The sequence below is a fragment of the Trachurus trachurus genome (assembly GCF_905171665.1).
Source record: "Trachurus trachurus genome assembly, chromosome: 13".
In the NCBI taxonomy this organism is placed as follows: Eukaryota; Metazoa; Chordata; class Actinopteri; order Carangiformes; family Carangidae; genus Trachurus; species Trachurus trachurus.
In genome coordinates, this window is record NC_139892.1 from 8,501,815 (window position 1) to 8,523,290 (window position 21,476).

At 39.2% G+C, this 21,476-nt stretch overlaps 1 protein-coding gene across 1 annotated transcript in view; it reads left to right on the top strand.

Annotated features, from left to right (window-relative positions):
- The window catches only part of sez6b (seizure related 6 homolog b), a gene marked incomplete at its 3' end in the record, with an annotated part of 127,785 nt that extends 110,668 nt beyond the window's left edge, over window positions 1-17,117 (top strand). The window contains exons 10-16 of the mRNA XM_083984894.1: window positions 144-338; window positions 3,956-4,147; window positions 6,036-6,230; window positions 11,371-11,403; window positions 11,587-11,695; window positions 14,039-14,138; window positions 17,088-17,117. Coding sequence (XP_083841020.1) covers window positions 144-338; window positions 3,956-4,147; window positions 6,036-6,230; window positions 11,371-11,403; window positions 11,587-11,695; window positions 14,039-14,138; window positions 17,088-17,117 — 854 coding nt within the window. The remainder of the gene's footprint in view (window positions 1-143; window positions 339-3,955; window positions 4,148-6,035; window positions 6,231-11,370; window positions 11,404-11,586; window positions 11,696-14,038; window positions 14,139-17,087) is intronic.
- Between the last annotated feature and the right edge of the window lie 4,359 nt (window positions 17,118-21,476).

Here is a 21,476-nt window from a genome sequence, read left to right on the forward strand (position 1 = left end):
CCCTAGTTATAATCTATAAATCTCTCTATAAATATCTGCGGTAATGGGATCATGAGGAGCATGAATGATTGGGGATTTTGTTATCTTGACGGTGATAGATATATTTTATTATATTAAATGAATTTCCCCTCTCGCTCCTGCAGAAGTGGCTCGTAACGACACCTGCCCCGAGCTGCCAGAGATCGCTAACGGGTGGAAGAGTACGTCCCACCCCGAGCTGGTCCAGGGCACCGTGGTCACCTACCAGTGTTACCCCGGTTACCAGGTGGCGGGGGCGGAGCTGCTCATGTGTCAGTGGGACCTCACCTGGAGCGGAGACATACCGAGCTGTGAAAGAAGTGAGTTCACAAACGCAACTGAACCCACAACGACTATAATGCATCAAACCCTGGAGACAGGAAGAGTTGTCAACATCGTTAAAGAAATACAAGAGTCAGACTGAGGATGTAATATTGGTGTTGTATTGATAGATTGGTGAATATAAATAAATCCAAAAAGAAAGGCCAATTATCTATAGCAGAGGTCTTCAACAGGTGGTCCGTGATCCCTAGGGGGTCCGCTGAGGTACCACAGGGGGATTGCCAAATTGTTGGTTATTTAGACAATTTCCTCAAAATTGTTTAGTTTCCACAATTATGTTAAAAATAAAAACATCAGGAACAGCCTGTATGCATGATTATCATGCAATCGACAGACACTGATGATATTGGCATGGGTATCAGTTATATGTTTAAGTTTAAGTTTAAGTTTAATTTATTTATATAGCACCTTAAAAGCAAAGAGTATTTGCACCAAAGTGCTTCACAGTCAACAGGTCACATAGGCATAAACCAACATCAATATAATGCAACAACATCATCGTACACTTCAATTAATCACAAGAAGAGATCAAAATTATTAAATCCCAGGGTTATTGAAAAAACAGATGAAGTGCTAATTAAAAGCAAAAACATAGAAATGGGTCTTAAGGAGCTTCTTGAAAGCCTCAACAGAGTCAGCTTTTCTAATGGCTCCTGGCAGGCTGTTCCAGTATATACCAGTGGCACTGCCCCCTCCTCACTGTGCCTTGTACATGTTTAAAATAAAAAAACATTAATATGAACCTGTGTATTATTTGAATAGCTGAGTATTGAATATACAATAACAAGGTGCATTTGGGTCCAGTTTATTATAAAACTGCTCCATCTCTCCATCAGTTTGGGGGTCCTTGGCCTGAAAAATGTTGAAGACCCCTGATCTATAGAGAGCCTAAGCGGAAGCAGGAAGTAACGGCGCCATGGGACCTCAACTCTGAAAAACTCGCCATTCAAATGAATGAGACTGAAAGTTTTATTTCGTGATCCGATTGAATTGCGCCATGAGAAAAAAATATGACCTCTACCTGTTTAAAACATCACGTTTCATGCCGAGAAATCAGCCGTTTATCATACAACGGCAACAGAAGAATGTATTTTGTGTGAAGACCGCTCCACGGACTACAGATCTGTGTCCCACAAAAAATACGTCACCAACTGACACGGGAAAGGGCAGCATTTGGAGTGTGACGTCACCTACGCGACTTGTAGTCTTTCTGCTTACAGATTCTTCTGAATTTTATTTTACAATAGGTTTACAACAAACTGCTGATTTCTCGGGATGAAACGTGATGTTTTAAACAGGTAGAGGACATATTTTTTTCTCATGGCACAATTCAAATGGATCACGAAATAAAATTTTCAGTCCCGTTCATTTGAATGGCGAGTTTTTCAGAGTTGAGGTCCCATGGTGACCGTTACTTCCTGCTTCCGCTTAGGCTCTCTATAATGTATGTGTATAATAAATCCTCACCCTAACCTGGAGATTAAGGGAGCGACTCGAGCGAAAAAACGCTCCGTCGCTCCGTCGCTCCGAGCCCCAGCGTTTTTTCGCCTGGGCGATTAAACGCTCCACCGCTCGTTTGCATTGACTTAACATGTAAACTCGTCGCTCGTCCTAAAAACAAAAGGTCCGGTGTGAACGCAGCTTTACAGAAAGCACTACCTTGTATTCAAATTGGGGGGTTCTCCTCCTATATTTCTTTTAAAGGGGACATATTATGCAAAACTCACTTTTTCATTGTTTTAGTATGTGTATTTGCGTATCCAGAGTGCCTCCTCACCCCATAAACGTCAGTTTTGAACTGCCATAGTAAGAAAATGTGTCTCTTAACAAGCTGTTTTAATTTTACCCGGCTTATTACATCACAAGCCGGGTGATGTGAACATTCAAGCCCTCGCTCCCATGGTTACCATGGTTACCTCGGCTACCAGAGCGAAGGTTCTAAACCGACCGTTTAGAGCAGGGCTGTGAAACTGGTGTGTAGAGAACTCAGCTGTGCTCAATCTGTTGGTTTTTCTGGCCAAAGCATGTTACTAACATTACTTTTAGACATCAAGGTACCATGTCAAGAAGCAGAAATGAGCATAATATGTCCCCTTTAAATCTAATAATATTTGTCCAAAAATAATGGTGTAATCTGTCTCTCAAAAAGGCCCGTCCCCAACCAGGTTGGGCCTATTCTCGAAGATAATCGTGTCACGTTTACCTTCCATGTGCCGCATTACATCACTTTCCTGACTTAATGCTGACTCCATTATTTCTTGGGCCAAACTTAGGTTGTTTTTTAAAAATGTAATAAAAACATCAATTATTTTTGATACATTGGTTAAACATGTCAATTAGTGAGATATATTAGTTGAAACCGCTGCTTTGGTAGCCTACTTTCCAGCAGTTTACTCCACTGGCCACCTGTTACGTATACTTGCAACATGAGCACCTGCACTCACTCCTCCCTTCTAATTCCTCTATTGTCTGAGTTGTTTCCTTTTTTCTACCCAACATTGGTGATCAATGCTGTTCACGTAGAAATATTTTAGTTAGTTAGTTAGTTAGTTAGTTAGTTAGTTAGTTTTAGTTTATTTCGGACGTGTTAAAAGAAATAAAACATAATACAGAAATGGACAGACATAACAAATAAAAACTTTGCGAAGACAACATATGAACAAAATAAAATAAAATAATTGAAAATAAAGATAATTTGATTTTTTTGTTTTTGTTTGTTTGTTTGTATTTTTCATATCTGAAAAGGAGTGCGAAGAAGTCAAACTTATTTACTCCCACCCCTTATTCATAAATTATCTATCAAGTTATCTAGTCATTATAGTCTATACAATAAATTAATTTATGAGTTTATTTAACTGGATTTATTCTAATATATTATTATATTTATATAAATTTATTCTAACATATGATTAGTCTTTATCTCTCTATGTAGTCATATATATATAAAAACATATACAAACACATTCATACATACAAAGACAACGAACAGAGCAACAAATAAACTAAGTCGGTAAATAATACCCAAATAAATAATAATAAGCACCTTGTGGTTGTCAGACACCCTCATTTCTGTACATACTGAAAATAATTTCTTTGTATTTCTTTTTGAACTGGATTATGTTTGGACATTCTTTTAACCCCACAAACTGTTCCATAGTTTTCAACAGTAACTAAACGTCAATTTAAGATTATCTCCATCAATCATCCTGAGGTCCAAACTATAGTAAACACAGCAGTTGTTCAAGATGTGGTAGTTCCTGTTTAGTCCAACGTGAACATTAGCTGCTGGCGGTTTTGTTTACAACCCGACCCAGAGTTGTTGTTTTTTTTCCCCCTGTGGCCACATCACCACCACCGAGGCTTCCGGCTTGTTTGCAGTTTCTGGATTGTTCCATCATAATGCTCAACATGTTTCTTCCCCTCTGGTTCATCTTAAAGTCTCTAATCCCTTCGGTTCCACTTGTCGGCGAGTTGGTAAACAAGAGAGTTAGATGTGCAGTGGACTTGACAATGGAGGACTCGTTGGGAACTGATTGACCTTCTTCCTTCCTTCCTTCCTTCCTTCCTTCCTTCCTCCCTTCCTCTGTCCGTCCAGTCGTGTCTTGTGCCGACCCGGGGAAGGTGGACCACAGCAGACGAGTGCTGTCAGGTCCTCATTTCACCGTGGGCTCCACCATCCAGTACGTCTGCAACAAGGGCTTCACGCTGTCTGGAAACAGCCTGCTCACCTGCTTCAACAGAGGATCGTCAGGCCCCAAGTGGAACCAGAAGCTGCCGACATGTCTGCGTACGTACCAGAGTTCAAATTATGAGTCACTGAATTTCATTTCATGACTATAATTTCCCCAGAAGTGTTTGTATGATCATCTAACATCAGTGGAGTCGTCAATGGTTTGGAATTTCTGTCTCAAACATGGAGAAAAGAAACTGTTTCAATGCCTGAAATGTGTTTTGAAAATTGAGATGTGGAGATGAACAGTTTTTGTTCATCCGACTACTACAAGCTAAGAGATAAATAAATATCTCAGGTTGCAAAAAGCTTCAGTAAAATCTGTTTTTGCAGCCAGAACTTGTACCTTTATTCATCTGTAACTTGTTGAGTGTTGAGACCGAGCACTGACTTTTCAGAAAACGCTTTGAATCTGCACTCAGACGCTGTGAAAGGCAGTTTCAGCCTCTTTGTGGAACCTCACAATGAAGATACAACATAAACATAAAATTTTACACAACCTCAGGCTTTGAAATGTTTTTCCAAACATCAAGTGTCGGCTCTTAGATTAAAGCTTTCCTGCACGGTCCCATGGTTTGACTCCCTGACAACTCTCCCCTCTTGGAAACATGGTCGCCTCTGGAGGTTTGGACTTTTGTTCTGGTTCAGGTTTTAATGTATCACAGTTTCTCTCCCACCACCATTAAAAGAAGTTAATTAGCCTGGTTCTGAATTAAGGGTTTTTGTGTCTCATGACGACCTAAATAAGTCTCCATACAGAGTCTTCAAAGTGGCATGGGCGAACTATATTATATAGTTATATATAGTTATTTATGTCACTGTGCACAGGCCCATTTCTTCTGATCCGGTCTAAATATATAGTTTTTTATCTTTATTTTATTTTTTTAAATAGAGCTTTTTACTGAACATTGTTCAAACTTATCTGTTGGGGCTCTCTCTCATATTTTTTTTAATTAGCGACTGTGATTGATGTTAATGTAACCACCAACATCCACCATCTGCCTCGACCTCCTGACACTTGTCTCTGACAGAGCTGGCGAGCTCGCAGTGCGTCACTGTGATTAAAATATAATTCCCCCTTGAGGCCATTAATCTCATTTGCATGAAATGTCTCACACACACACACACACACACACACACACGCTCACACCTCACCTAGTTTCTAGGTGGAGACAAACTGCACACTGGTTCTGACTTAATATAATTAAAGGGATAGTTCACCCAAAATTGAAATTTCACTCATTATCTACTCACCCTCATGTCGACTAAGGGCTGGGAGAAGTTTCAGAGTCCTCCGTGGCTTCTCTGAGTTACAGGGGGTCCGGCGTAGCAGTGCATGTACCAACTGTCTTCGTAACAAAAAGACACACCAAAAAACATCCAAATACCTCCATGCTGCTCGTATGTAATGTCCGTCTTGTATTGAAGCCTCAAAACGTGAAATTGTCCCGAAAAAAATTAAATAAGTCTATATTTCAAGCTTGTTTTGTAGTGGAAGCTTCTCGAAGCTCCTCTTCCTGGTTCGTCAAATTTGGACGAACTGGGAAGAGGAGGGAAGAGGAGCTCTGCTACAGCTTCTGCTACAAACAAGCTTGAAATATAGACATATTTAATATTTTTCAGGACAATTTCGCATTTTTGCAACGGTCATATGGACATGCGCTGCTACGCCGAGACGCCCTGTAACTCAGAGAAGGCACGGATAACTCTGAAACTTCTCCCAGCCCTTAGTCGACATGAGGGTGAGTAGATAATGTCAATTTTGGGTGAACTATCCCTTTAATATAATTAATTCAACTGGACAATTGAAAGTCCTTCCTCCCACAATTTTCCTTTCTGCTTCAGTAGAGAGACGTGTTATTGTTAGAAGTAGAAATGTTTTGAATATTCACACACAACCTGTCGTGACGTCTTTTGCCCCACCACCACCCCCTCCCTCCTCCAGCCGACACCTTCGAGCCCTGCAGTCACCCGGGAACGCCCACCTATGGCATTCCCAGCTCCAACCAGCCCAGCTTCCAGCCAGGAGACACCCTCCACTACTCCTGCCTGAGCGGCCACCAGCTGCTGGGCGAGCCCGTTCTCCACTGTGTCCCCGGCCGCCCGTCCCAGTGGAGTGGGCTGCCACCTGTCTGCAAAGGTGAGGAACTGCAGCCGGATTCACACAGTATAGTAGTGCACAAAGGTCCTGAGAGTACAACAAATATAAATACCAAATGAAAAAATGAAAATAATTACACACACTTCTTTTATTAGTTTTTTTTCTCCTCCTTTTTATTCTTTTTATTTTTTTTTCTATTATTATTATTATTATTATTATTATTATTATTATTATTATTATTATTATTATTATTATTATTATTATTATTATTACTATTTAATTTCAAAGTTGTATTTCATTATTATATACGTATATGTATTTTTTTCTCTTATTACCTACTCATTATCCCTAATATTACTATTATTTGCTGATTTTGTTATTTTCTCTATTATTACTAATATTATTATTATTATTACTTACACTTACTTACAAGCAATAGCACTCCACTTACCTTTCATCCATACACACGCATACACAAGCATACACACACACTTAATACTACATTCGTATACTACATACATAATACATACATTCGTAAAGTCATTTCCTGTTGTCGTTTGTACCAATGTTGACTGTTTGTATGTTTGTCCATGTATTTGTAACGTATTTGTCCTTCATGTCACCTTGTTTTTCACATCACCAATAAAATAAATAAATAAATACCAAAAAAAAAATATATATATATATACCAGCAGAATCCAATTATTGTCATTGCTCAGCTGCTGAAATCTCACTGTACTGACTGTTTCAAGTCACATGATCAAATTAAAGTGTCAGTGGAAATAGTCACTTTTTTTTAAATTTTCTTTTTTACTATATTCAGATTTCATCTTTTCAATGTCTCCAGTGTCTTCATCCTGTCGTTCAGGCTGTCAGTGCCCTTTTTTGTTGTTTATTTGATTGGAACAGTGCACCTTAATGGACAAAAAAACATGTAAATGTGCCGGATTGTAGCAAGGTGCTCATTTCCATCTGGAGTAACAGTACACATAATGTAGACAACACAAAAAGACAAAAAGGCGACTATGACAATGAAAAACATACTGACAAACACTGAGGTTCACTTCCTGTTGTCAACTCCATAAAGCAGACCATTTATTTCATGTTTCATATTTCATAGAGGACTCTGCTCTCAGAGCTGCCTGTGCTCGCTGCTGCAGTGACCTCTGACCTCACACTTGGGACTGAAGAGAAGAGAGTACTAGTTTTTCCTTCTAGCAGCCTCCAAGTCTCTGGAGCTGAGATGTTGCAGCACTGATTTTACATTTTCAGATCTGATATCAAAGTCTAGTAGATGAGATTAAGTCTTGTTTTATTAATTATTCTACATTTTTATGTTCACAGTTAAAGCTCCATACGGTATAAAGGTAGATGTTTGTGTTAAAGCTCCATACAGTATAAAGGTAGATGTTTGTATTAAAGCTCCATACAGTATAAAGGTAGATGTTTGTGTTAAAGCTCCATACGGTATAAAGGTAGATGTTTGTATTAAAGCTCCATACAGTATAAAGGTAGATGTCCATGTGTAGTGTGATTATAAAGCAGCTCTAGGTTCTATATTAATACTGTGAAAGTATCAAAGCCTCAGTCCACAGAGAAATGCACACAGCCTGTATTCAGAAACTGAGCCTTAAAACCAGCCGTCAGGACTTCCTGTCACTTTGTGATGTCACAACTGAACAGTCACCCAAAGCCCCGCCCCCTCACCATCCAGCAATTTACAGGATTTGGTTTCTCTGAGCGTTTTAATCTGAAATCTGCTCTATTTTATGCTATTTTATTGGATCACTCAGAAAACAGTTAGCCAATCAGAAGAGAGGCTCAGAGCCATGTATATGTAAAGACGCACACACCGTGTGTGTGTGTGTGTGTGTGTGTGTGTGTGTGTGTGTGTGTGTGTGTGTGTGTGTGTGTGTGTGTGTGTGTGTGTGTGTGTGTGTGTGTGTGTGTGTGTGTGTGTGTGTGTGTGAGAAAGGCGAACAGTGAATTAAAAGTGAACTCTGTGTCAGGAGTCTCCTCAAAACTTACAGTTATTTCATGAGCAGACCGATTGAACGACACTTAGAGAAAACAAGAAACTGGCTGAACAAAGAGCCGGTTTCACAAAAACAGGAACAACACATCAATCACAGTGAAAGGCTGCAGAGAGGAGAAGTGTTTGTGGGGTTGTTGTTGTTTAAAGCTGTGGATTGTGTTGTCCTGACACTTTGAAGAAGGTTGTTCCAGTCTAGAGGCTGAAATAACACCAGAGTGGCCTTTAGTTCAAGTCGAAGCAGCTGCAAGAGACACAGAACTGGACTGGACCAGTTTCCTGTACTCATAGTAGAAACAGGTCTAATGCATTTTCATTCAACTACTATTATTATTTATCCATAATAAATGCATTTTACTCATTTGCTAAAATCCACGTAAGTGCAAAATAGCACGTTATGTTTCAACTCTAATGTCGTTTGACTTTGACCACCTAGAAACATGGAAGACGCAGCTTCTGATTGGCTGTTTGTCTCCTATCAGCTTGTTATTGGTGCAATTTTAAAGCTCATATTACTCACATATATTTTTTTGTTTTCCTATAGTATATTTTATCTTTTATATATATTGACCTTTATTTATATTAATTTATACTTATAAACCACTTAATATTTCTATTTGCTGGATGAGCAGCTGTAATTTTGATTCTGATTCAGTAGTTCAGCGCTGGGAGCGACTCATCTCACCAACATGTAATTATCTTTTTACAGTATTAGTCACATCGCTGGTTTTATGAATTTCCAGCTGTGTGTGATGTTTCTGTTAATATCTTCATAATAATGCAGCTCAGAAATCTGTGAACTCTCCACCCTCTGGTCCATATACTCAACAAGCTCATATTATATGTGACTCAAAATGATATTACAATATTTAATTTTAGATATATTATTATACATTTATCTACTTTTTTAGTCCTGAGTCACTATTCTAGAGACGTTACTACTTTGTTAAACTCATTTCAGGCTTCAAAACAACTCATCCCCATCAGAAACGACAGACACTTTATTGACCCTGAGGGAAAATTAGATGAAATTTAATTATATTTAAAGTTTCACATTTTAATAAGGGATTTAAAAAAAAAACTGACTCTAACTTCACAGCATTTAAGGAAAAATGATGTCCACAGACTAGGACTTCTATCTGGATGGGGACTGGATTGTAGATTTTAAATTGAAATATTTTTCTATATAACATTCAAATACCTTTGAATTTAAAGGGTACATTTGTTTAAATTGTGTAAAACCTCAGGTGGTTTTAAATAAATCGTATTATAATAATCTACACTTCTTTTAAAACTGTCTTTAATAAAGTTAAATCAAACTAAATCAGAGATGGTTTAGTTCGTTGCAGCTCTGGCTCTGTTTTTTAAATGAGAATAATCGAGTGTTTAATTAAGTGCTAATATCCAACAGGTCGTAAACTCCATTACTGTGACAGAAGCATCAACGTGTCGGGTTTTTATTCTCCACGTAAAATAACACGCCTCATAAAATCAAGCTAAATATACTCGTGTTGATCCAGCTGTCCCTCAGCCTGTGCTCCACTGATAACATTAACTCTCTCTCTCTCTCATAATGTTATTATATAATGTCGCCCTCTCTCCCCCGCTCTCTCTCTCTCTCACCTGTGACTTCACATCTTTTGTATTTTTTTGCTGCAGGTTGTTTTTGTTTCCTCTCAGCTCTGCAGCTCTGACCTGTGATTCAGCTCCTCTGTGTAACAGCATTTATTGATTCATGCAAAAACAAAAATGATGCACATGTGAAATTAAATCAGCATGTGAAAATATGTTTATATTAGTATTAGTATTAGTATTATTACAGGTACTATATGTCAGTATTTGTTTATTTTTAGGATCCCATTAGTAGCTGATACTGTAACATCAGTTATTCTTCTTAAAGGTATAGTTCAACATTTTGGAAAATTGGCCCATTGCCATAACCCCTATAGTTTTTAGCAGTAGGTTCGTTACCTTTAATTGTCGGTGCAAGCTATTTTTAGAACGGCGGAGCAGAGCCGCGAGCTGCTCAGAGCTACGCTACGGAGGCTGATGGGATTTCTTGGTTTCCCTCATCAAGCTCGTCAAATACACAATCCAACAACTCCAAAACGCTCTGGTGGACAAGTTGTGACCTGCACATTCACCACACTATGAGATAATAACAGAACGTTATGAGACAGAGTTGTTTTAGAGGTAAATGCAGAGACTGCTTGATGAAAAACTGTCCCTCAAGGCAACGTGCATCAGCGGTTTTGCTTGAATTTGCCTCTGCTAAAACTATAGGGATTATGGCAATGGGCCAATTTGCCAAAATGTTGAACTACCCCTTAAAGGTCCCGAATGCAATTAAAACCAAGACTTATATTTATGTTGATACATAATCATAGTTAACAAATGCACATCCCATGTTTCCCAATGACATGTGCTTGAGATCACTGTAACACAAACAGCAGAACAGTCCTGTCCTGGCCGTTTTGAAAGTGTTTCAAGTTCATGTTTTTATCGTTATTTCTGTGGCTCTGTATGTTTCAGAAAGTTTGTTCCAGGTTCAGGTCTGAGGAGGTAACCTGACTAGTTAGGGTACTATAATATATAATCAATCTAAACTTCTTACCAGTGCTGACTGGCTGAGCAAATATATTCTTTGCATGTTAATAATAATATTGTTCTTGTGGAAAATCTGTTGAGTTGAGTTGAGTTGAGTTGAGTTGAGTTGAGTTGAGTTGAGTTGAGTTGAGTTGAGATTACTTTATTTATCCCATAGGGCAATTCTGTCTCTACAGTTGACCATTGCACAACATTAATTTACACGAGCATACATACAAGTGAGGAGGAAAGTGCGAGACAGTGCAAATTAAGATCAGGTAAGATAAAAAGTACAATAAGTAGGACAATAAATACATAAATAGGGCAATATACATAAAAAACACATTGTCAACAACAGTACTTGTACTAACTACAAAAATATTTTGTCATGCTGAATAAGAACTCCTCCAGGTCAATCTCTTCCTTCATTATCAAGTTTTTTGTTAATCTGTGTCTCTCAGTTCAGATCTGATGACAGAATAAGTTGCATTTATTTCATGTATTTTTTTTCTAATTAAGTTTCGTCTTGTTGAACCATCTCCTCTGTCATGTTCTCCTCAGCTCATCCTGCAGACAACGAGCGCAGACTGGACGGTAAGTTTGATTTCACCTCCACGTCTTCAGTCTATTTGAAACATTCCTGAGGACAATTGATGTTGTTAAAGTTGTTCCAATCTGAATTCCTTCTGCTTTTATTTAAAATAATTGTTAAACTGATGACCTGGGTTTTTTTAAGAGTTTGTTTGACTTGATTTTGTGACTCTGTTTCTGCTCCAGTGTCGACTGCAGACCCCCGACTGGAGGGAGCCCAGGTTGCGTTCGCTGTCTTCATCCCTGTCACTCTGCTCCTCATCCTCGTGATCGGGATCTACCTCTACTTCTCAAAGTGCGTTCACATCACGGCCAGAGAATTTTCTTTTTCACATTTTAATAAGAGTTGGTTTCACCGCAGGTTCTTTGTGTCTCTGATTTATATTAAAAATAGGGGAACAAACTAAAGTGAGTGACAGCTCGGGACTGGGAATTATGTCTTTTTAGTTCTCTTTGTAAAACAGTCATTTATTCTTTATGTGAACAAGTAGCCAAACAATTAAATACATAATAGCTAATGATTTAGAAATTATTCTGCCTCAAAGTGATTTAAAAAAGTAACCTCAGGCAATTAAGACATAAAAAACATTAAAATTATGAAAAAGTTATGAATAAATGGAAAATAGATAGAAAACACTAACTACAACATCGGTCCAGAAAGTATTCAGACCCCATCTCATTTAATTATGTTGCTGATTTAACTGTAAATGGATCAAATGATCCATATTATTATGATTTAATAATCATTATGATTTAAAATACAAATGCTAACACTGCACAAACGTATAAACACAGTATGCAACCTGCAGCAGTAAAGAACAGGTAATAGTCAGCAGGTGAAGAAAGTGGAACATGTGATTAATACAGATATTAAATAAATGTGAATGTTGTTGCAACAGTAAATGCTAACGTGTTAGCTAGAGCAACAGGAAGAGTCAGAGGAACTAACTAATTAACTTAGGGGAAATATGTCCTGGGCACCTTTCTACACTTTGTAGCTTCACAAGGAGGTAAGATTAAAAAACATCAACAACTATTCATCTCACAATGACAACACAACATTACAATGAAATCTGAATAATTAGAAATGCTAAAGAGCCTTGGTATTTATTGCACTTTGCCCTGCTTTATTAAGGTTTAGCATATTAGAGTTCAGGTTCAGGTTACTTTATGACTTATTTACTTTATTCAGTTCCTTTTTAATCTGTATATAGATGGTCTGTCACAGAGATTACAAAAATGCAAGACTGGATGTATGGTTGGGGAATAGGCTCATCAATCATATGATGTATGCGGACAATTCAGTTGTTCTGTCACCCTATAGTGCTGGCCTACAGCAACTATTGAGAGTGTGTACTGAATATGGTGTGCAATATGATATTAAATTTAATCCCAAGAAGAGTGTGGTTATGATAGCTAGAACTAAGGAGGACCAAAAGCGAAAGTTTCCCTCTTTTTGTCTGTCTGAGCAATCACTCAGTGTTGTCACCAAGGTTAAATACCTGGGGCATATTATTCGAGATGATCTCTGTGATGATGATGATGTGCAACGGCAATGCTGTAAACTGTATGCCAAAGCAAACTTGATTGCTCGCACATTTCACATGTGCTCAAAGGATGTTAAAATTGCTCTCTTTAGAGCCTACTGTACACAACTATACAGCATTACAAACCTAGAAACCAATGCTAAAAAGTGCTCAAGGCTCCACCAGTAAAAGGCCTAATAGTTAACAGCACAGCATTTAATAAAAACTCTAAATTCAATAAATAATAAAGTGGAATCAGAATAAACCCGGGTTAAAAGTTGAAATTAATTTATAAACCCGGATGATTAGATAATAATAAACCCATCAATAAACGAGTCCAGCAGCAGCAGTTTGATAGAGGCCGAGGTTCTTCCAGTCCGTTGCAGAGGAACCAGCGAATCAGCTTCAGACTCTTCAGTGATGCTGTGGTCGTGTCCTGTCGTGGCGTGGGTCTGCTTCTGCTGCTTCCTCTGATTGGCTGTCAACACGTGCAGGTTTTTGCTGCTATACTGAACTGTCACTTCCAACACTAATGAGGTCCAACACCCTTCACCACAGAATCCAGACCCACAGCAGCCCCCACCTCACCTCACCAGACCCTTATTAGCCCACAAGACACAAACCTGAGCTGAGCTGCACCGGGGAAGTTGACTCTGTAATAAAACAGAGGAGTTTTATTATTAAATATGAGAGACTTCAGACAAAACCAGGCCAATTAAAGCAGGTGCAGAAGTCAAAGGGTGAGAGGCGTACACGCGGCTTTATCGACGTTACAGGAAAGAGGCAGACGGACTTTTGAAGTGTTTAATAATTAGACTCCAGATGTGAGAGAGAGGGGAAGAGAGACGGCTTCATCCTGACAGGGATTAACTCAAAGAAAGAGGCAAAATGTAACTATATTTAGCCAGAGAACATTAAAAAATATATATATATCTGTCACAGGATGGAGATCAAGGGTTTTCAGCGCACAGCGACATTAAAAGCGCTTCACAACAAGAACATACTGTACAACGCACAGATGCGATCATGAAGACCGACCTTTTTAAAACAAAACAAAACAAAAAAAAAACCTACATTTGTCATGAGTGTGTTCTCTGTGTGTCGGTGCTCAGGGTTCAGAGGAAGTCACTACAGCTCTCCCTGTCCTCCAGCTTACCGTACGAAAACATCTCCGGAGAGTCGACGCTCGACAGCTCCGTCTACGAGACGACGGTGAGTCAACAGCGGTTGAGACTGTGGAGCAGCTGCTGGATGTTTGTGTGTCTCCATTTAGTCTTTAATCTCACATTTCAATTAGATATGATCTGTTTTATAATGTGTGTTTGTCTTTTTTTCTACCTTTTCTGCTTTTGATGTCTAGTTTAATGCTTCTTCTGTTCTGTTAACCATGTTGAACAACCTGTGTGGAGGATAATTAGCTTTTTTCCTGTTTTTAAAAGCCTGCTCTTAAAGGATAGTTCAACATTTTGGCAAATTGGCCCATTGCTATAATCCCTATAGTCATAGCAGTAGGTTCGTTACCTTTAATTGTCGGTGCAAGCTATTTTTAGAACGGCGGAGCAGAGCCGTGAGCTGCTCAGAGCTGCGCTACGGAGGCTCATGGGATTTCTTGGTTTCCCTCATCAAACTCATCAAATACACAATCCAACAACTCCAAAACGCTCTGGTGGACAAGTTGTGACCTGCACATTCACCACGCTATGAGATAATAACACAACGTTACCAGACAGAGTTGTTTTAGAGGTAAATGCAGAGACTGCTTGCTGAAAAACAGTTCCTGAAGGCAACACGCATCAGCGGTTTTGCATGAATTTACCTCTAAAACAACTCTGTCTGGTAACGTTCTGTTATTATCTCATAGCGTGGTGAATGTGCAGGTCACAACTTGTCCACCAGAGCGTTTTGGAGTTGTTGGATTGTGTATTTGATGCAGGAAACCAAGAAATCCCATGAGCCTCTGTAGCTCTGAGCAGCTCATGGCTCTGCTCCGCCGTTCTAAAAACAGCTTGCACCGACAATTAACGGTAACAAACCTACTGCTATGACTATAGGGATTATGGCAATGGGCCAATTTGCCAAAATGATGAACTATCCCTTTAAATCAGCTCAAGTGGAAAATAATTCTCCACAAAATTACTTGTATTACGTTTTCCATTTATCATTTAAAACTGGGAATAAACATCAGTTATTATCAAATAACCATAACCATAACCCCAATTGAAAGATTATTTTTCTTCTTTTTCTTCTTTTTCTTCCATGCATGCTGAAGAACAATGAGGTGAGTTGATCCAAACTTCACAGTCAAAATGATTTTCTTATACCATAAAATGTGGCCTCTTTTACATTGGTAAAAAAAAAAAACAGTCAACAACATCAGGTTTTTATCAGCAGTGGAAAAAGAGACCAACTGGGTCACATAACTAGTCGCCAACACCTGGCTGCTGATCGTCAGCCCTTTTTCAAGCTCTAAGGAGGACACACACACACACACACACACACACACCGTAAACACACCTGCCACCTGTCCAGCTCAGTGCTGCGACACCACAGGGACAGAAAACTGAGCTGCAGCCCTGAAATAAGTTTTGAAGCGTCCCTCTGACAGGAGACGAATAAGACGTGACGGATCTGTATTGGCAACTAGCAGCTCGCTCACTCTCTCTCTCCACACAGTGTCAGTGTTTGATGCTGATGACATCACTCCTTGTAGTTGTGTGTGCCCTCTTGTCTGAGATGGGAGTTAAACTCGACACAGTGGAAACAGAGTCAGTCAGCCACGTAAAAAAAAAAAACTGCTTGTATCTGCTAATTTTTGAAGGAAAAGAGGGTTTATCGCTGCGACACACTGTCCCTTCATCACTTCATATTCACACCTCCTGTTGAGCAGATAAGGTTTGGGAGAATCTTTTTGCATAAATTTACATAATAAAGAGAGAACAAAAAAAAAAAAAACCCAGAACTTGCCAGAAATAACTACAAGCTAAACATTAAAAAAAAAAAAAAAAAACATGAAGTTGACACAGAGCACTGGAAAAGAGAGTAACGACACGTCCATTGACTCCCGTGGTAAGGGTTTTGCGCCCCGAGTGGCAGGATATGGGTATTGCAAAAGCGCCCAGAAAACTCATTCACTCCAATGTAGGTGTGTTGCCCACTTGCTTCTAAATTGATGAAAACTGCCTTTTTTTTTGTTTTTAGGTGTCTTGGTCATATCAAATTATACTTATAATTTGTTTATTATAAAAGGTAGATTGAAACATTCATGTAGAAAACTGTTTTTTTTTTGTTTTTGTTTTTTTACTCGCCTATGTGTTAATATTTATCTGTAAAGGGTCCTCAATGCTGCTATTAACGTGGGTGATCTAGAAATGTCCTTAAATTATTGAAAATACCGCACTTGCTCATTCACCAACAATGCAGAGATGTAATTTCTTGGGCGCTTTTGCAATACCCATATTCCGCCATCAGGAGGCGCTTCCATTGAACCAATGCGTGTCGTTACTCTCTTATTCCAGTGCTCTAACACCAGGTATGTAAGAAATAATCTCTCTAATTAATGATAGTGTGTTCGCCCACTATCCAATATGGTTCCAATAAGGACTGTGATTGTCCTTTGCAAAATAAATACCGTACTTTCCGGACTATAGAGCACACCTGAGTATAAACCGCACCAGCTAAATTTGAAAAGAAAATACATATATAGGTCACATTTGAATATAAGCCTCAGGTTTTCATGTTGTAACATGAGATATTTACACAGAAAGACAGTAGGGAACTGTGCAAGTCCGTTCGCTTTTCCGCTGTTTTGGTTACGCTCCTCTCGCCCATTTACATTTGTTTACAACAAAGCCGGCGAAAAATCAATAAGTGGAGCGGTGGATACCGTTACATACTGTATATGATGTTACGGCGCGTGTGTTTGTGTAGTCTTAACCATCATAAACAAAAGATTATGAGTTACGGAGTGCGTTTGTGTCGCGGTGCTGCAGAGACAAGAGCTGGGACACCGGGGCGGGATGAAAAAAGTAGCGGCTTATAGTCTGGAAAGTACGGTAATAATTGAGTTTCACAATGAATTTTAGGCTGCAGAGAGGAAACGTGTGAATCTGCTGCTGTTATCAGGAACCCTGGTGACGTGTATGTGTTGGTTTCTCCTCACAGGAAACAAGAGAATACGAGGTTTCGATCTGAAGATGCCGGTGGGTGTGTTTCCGTTTGGACGACAAGACAAGACGCCCTCCGGCCTTTTCAACGTCCGTCAGACTCACACCTGTAGGTGACTCCTTCTGACGCCTCCACCCTGTTCTCTGTACACACTGAATACGAGCCTCCCTTTATTTACCCAACAGAGGACACCTCACCGCCCCCTTTGCCCCCTCTACCCCGCCCCCTGCCCCTCCTCACGACCACCCCTGCCCCTCCCTCCCTGAAAGGCTGGGCCACTGGATTATTTTTCTAGCTCTTCGACAGTAAAAGTCCAGCAGCAGCAGCAGCAGTTTGTACAGTTTTTAATCCCGCGCTTGCATCCTGAGGACTTTCAGCGCAAAGTATCGTCTCAGAGAGCAGAAGGAAGGAATCGATGCGAAGCTAGTGCCATTAAGTGCATATAACCACAGATGTTACGTTGTATTATGTACATTATACACTCTCTGTCTCCTGACATCATGTAAAGATCAATGCTTCTGGATTTAAGGGATGTTTCATAATTGTCTCATTAAGAGTAAAATTCCTCTGATTAAATGTCACAGAACAACAACAGCAGCTTTTGATTTTATTGGACGTTTCCCAAATATATAAGATGAGAAATTAGACTGTGCCTTAAATTAAAGGCCATTGAAGGCAGAGCCCTGTTTCTGAGGGTGAGATGTAAAGATTAATTATGTCAGTACATACAGAGCTCAGAACTGGATGCAGTTAGCCTATAGCATAAACATCAGAATCAGAGGTTGCATCTGTCTCTTAGAAAAACATTCATCCGTCCAGTATGACAGTTGTATATTGTGCAGTTCCAGGTGAATGAAGGTGACACCGGATGCCCCACAGGGCTTTCCCGAAAAGAGAAAGTAGTTCAGGTGTGTTACAGGAAGTTTAGCCTTTACCTGATGAGGCAGAGAATAGATCAATATCAATGCAGTTTCTGAGGTTCCTGTTTTCCTAAAGTGTTCATTAGCTCTGATGCTCACAGTTTCTTTCCAGTGGATTGTCAGCAAACACAGCGAGGCTAGCTGTCGCCCCTACTAAACTGAGCTAAGCTAAGATAAGCTAAGCTAAGATAACTTCAAATCTGGTTTCACAAATACAGATTGACTGTGGCTTAGATGTTACAAATCAAAACTTTTACTGTCTTAAAATGGATTGTGGTAGTACTATGAATTATGAGTAAATTAAGAAAAAAAAAAAAAAGGGTGTCCAAATACCCCACAGTTTTGTCTTTTGGAAGAACTCAACATTTGTACGGATTGTTATTCGAGCTACTGGTAAACGTAGGTGTCCTAGGCTGTTACCATTGTAACATTGGCCTTAAAGGGACAACGAGGAGTTTCTATTTGGTTATAAAAAAGTCTCACGTTAATGTGGATGAATCTCCGCTACCCACACTTGTTAATGGGCACATTTTCGATAAATATATCGTTCTGTCTCTATTGTTATTTTGTTATTATTAGTGGTGGCGGAAATCCTGGTCGAGCTGACCAGTGTTTCCTTCGTGGCGAGAATGAGAATGAGAATAACGCCGCCAAATCGCCGTTTATGGTCGGAACTACGACGGTATGTGATCGTCTTTGAACCTCTGACTTTAATTCTTGATGAATGAAAACATGAGTCCGTCTTGCGCCGGTCAAAGAATTTTACGGTGCGCGCGGAGGCTCATAAATGTAGTGTGAAAACGCTTCGCTTTTCCAAAACTCCTCGTTGTCCCTTTAAGCCTGAGCTAGCCTTGGGTTAAAGTATCTCATTTTTGTGTGTTTGTTTGTTTTTTGGCTTAAAATTATGTCTGAAATAAGACAAAGGAAATTGGAACCAACACCACACACCAGTCTGAAATAGGCTACTGTATCTCGGTGAAACCCGCTACAGCTGTGAACTCAGTGGACGGGACAAAAATGGAAATCTTCCCATTTTACCCTCAGAAAAAAAAGGCAAACAAACACATTTCCCATAATGTTGAACCATTTCTTTATACAGCAGCGTCAGCGCGTAAACCAAGATTACAGTATAGTATATCAAATTGTCAATGAATTTCCCCCCATAAACAACATCCAACTCCTGTGGGAATCATTACAGCTTCATACTGTCTGTAACATGCAGCCTTGAGGACGAGGACACTTTGGTTTCTACTTGGTGTATCACCATGAGTATAAAACACTTTGAGTGGACATCCCATGCGTTCAGGTTTCTGTAAAGCGAGAGGAAAGTGAACACACACCGAGGTCGGCTGTCGTCCATGTTGCCATTGCCTGTCTGGAGATTATGTCTAAATTTAGATCGTTACCGTCGTCCAAACATACAGTATATATTGTCCTATGAGAATACAGTATGTGTCCATGCAAGCTGGTGTGATGACAATGATAATAATTTACCTATTTTTGATTCAATGTACATAAAGTACCGATCAAGCAACTTCACAAACATCTTCAATAAAAGATATTGTTCAGAAAAACAATGGATTGTCTGAGCGTCTCATTTGCTTCTTGTTTGTTTTGTGAGTGAATGTTTAACCTTGAACATCCTAACATGCCTTATTATGCTTTTGTTTGCTTGATCTCCTTGCACTCACTGAACCAATGTTTATTTATTTGTATATTTGACAGTCACTGCTTTTTAATTGACATCAGTACAAAATGTAAAGTGTTATACATGCCAGACTGTAGCAAAAATGCTAATTTACATCCAAAGTCCCTTGACAGGTGACATGAAGCAAAACAACAGAAAAATTAAACAAATAAAAGGACAAATACATGTTTTCTGCTTAATGAGATCAAAGTGTTCTTTCTATAGATGTAGTTACTCTTACTTCCTCTTACATGTTCACACTCTTTGGCCTTGTCTTTTATTTTCTGTGACGCATTCTGTAACATGCTAAAATTGCTAGTTATTATGATACTACATGAACCTTTTAGTCATGTTCCTCGTCGCTAAAACTGTGACCAAATAAACATAATGTAAATGTAAATTAATAAATACATTTTTGAAAAAGACAAAGTTCCTAAAGAAAACGGCGACTTTACAGAAATTGAGGCCAGTTGATTTTAAATTAAAAACGCAGATATCTCAAACATATCTCTGTAATGATTTTGTATTTATATTCGTAAAGTAGAGTTAAAGATAAGAGAAATAAAATGTGACTGCAGAGTAGAGGAGAGCTGTACACTGACAAATGTGCTTTTAATGTCATTGTTGTAAAGTCAAAACTTTATAACAAACTTTTGAATCTTTGAACGTAGCCTCCTGAACTTTGACCTGCAGATTAACGACTCCAATGAGTTTTTCCTGCGTCCCATTGAACATGTGCATGTGGTTTTCTCATATTTAGCTAAAACAGAGCATAACTTGTACTGAAAATTTAAATCTGGTGTGAAAATGCGAACTTGTGTCCAAGTCTATAACTGCAAACGTGTTTCCACAGGTGAGATTCCGATATCGAGGCCTTTGAAGAAAGAAACAAAACGCTGTTTGGCCCCGTTGTTTCAACCAATTGTTCCTCTGCAGGTCGGCCCAGGATGTCACAGACTTGATCAGTCAGCAGAAACATCCTTTGAATTTAATTAAAGCAAACCATCACTTTACTTGCACTTCTTCTTTACAACACTGCAACAACTGCAGTCGCACTAAAAGCAATTCCATTTAGTCGGAGCTGAATGTGAAGCGATCGCTGCCTCTCACTGCATTAACTTTCACTGGGCCTCGTCTGTGTCTGCAGAAACACTGTGTAGTGGTAATGAAGGAATGAAAATAGTCCCATTAAATGTGATAATTAGCTATGTAACAAAGTCATGACGTGAAGAAAACTGCAACGCATCTGCTGCTCAACTTTATGTATTACCGTATATCTGCCAAGGCTGCAGTATCTACTCTACAGTGGGAGTGCAGTGTTTCCCACAGATTTTTTAGGAAACTGTGGCGCGAGGGGGGGTATTCAAGATGGCCTCGTAAACCAGCCTCTCCCGGAAATGCATTTCATTTCATTTCTCAGGGAGGAATGAAATGAAATGTATTTCCGGGAGAGGCTGGTTTAGCTACTATATTTAAGATACAACTTTGTAAAATATGTTGGATGATAATTAGATTATATTAACTGTGATTACGCAAGCTGCAAAACCAGAATCCAGACTGGTGCTGTGTTGAAATTTGTTTCCCGAGGACTTTTTTGTTTGTTCCCTCAACCTGAACCCAAATCTGACATCTCTTAAAACCAAACGACGACCTGAATGAAGTCCTGATCGAAACCATGAAGGCCACCGACAGAAGAAACACAGGTATGGAGTTAAAAAAAATTATGATTCTCAGACATGATGCTTTGCTTTTAATATGATAGTTAAATTAAATCTAGCA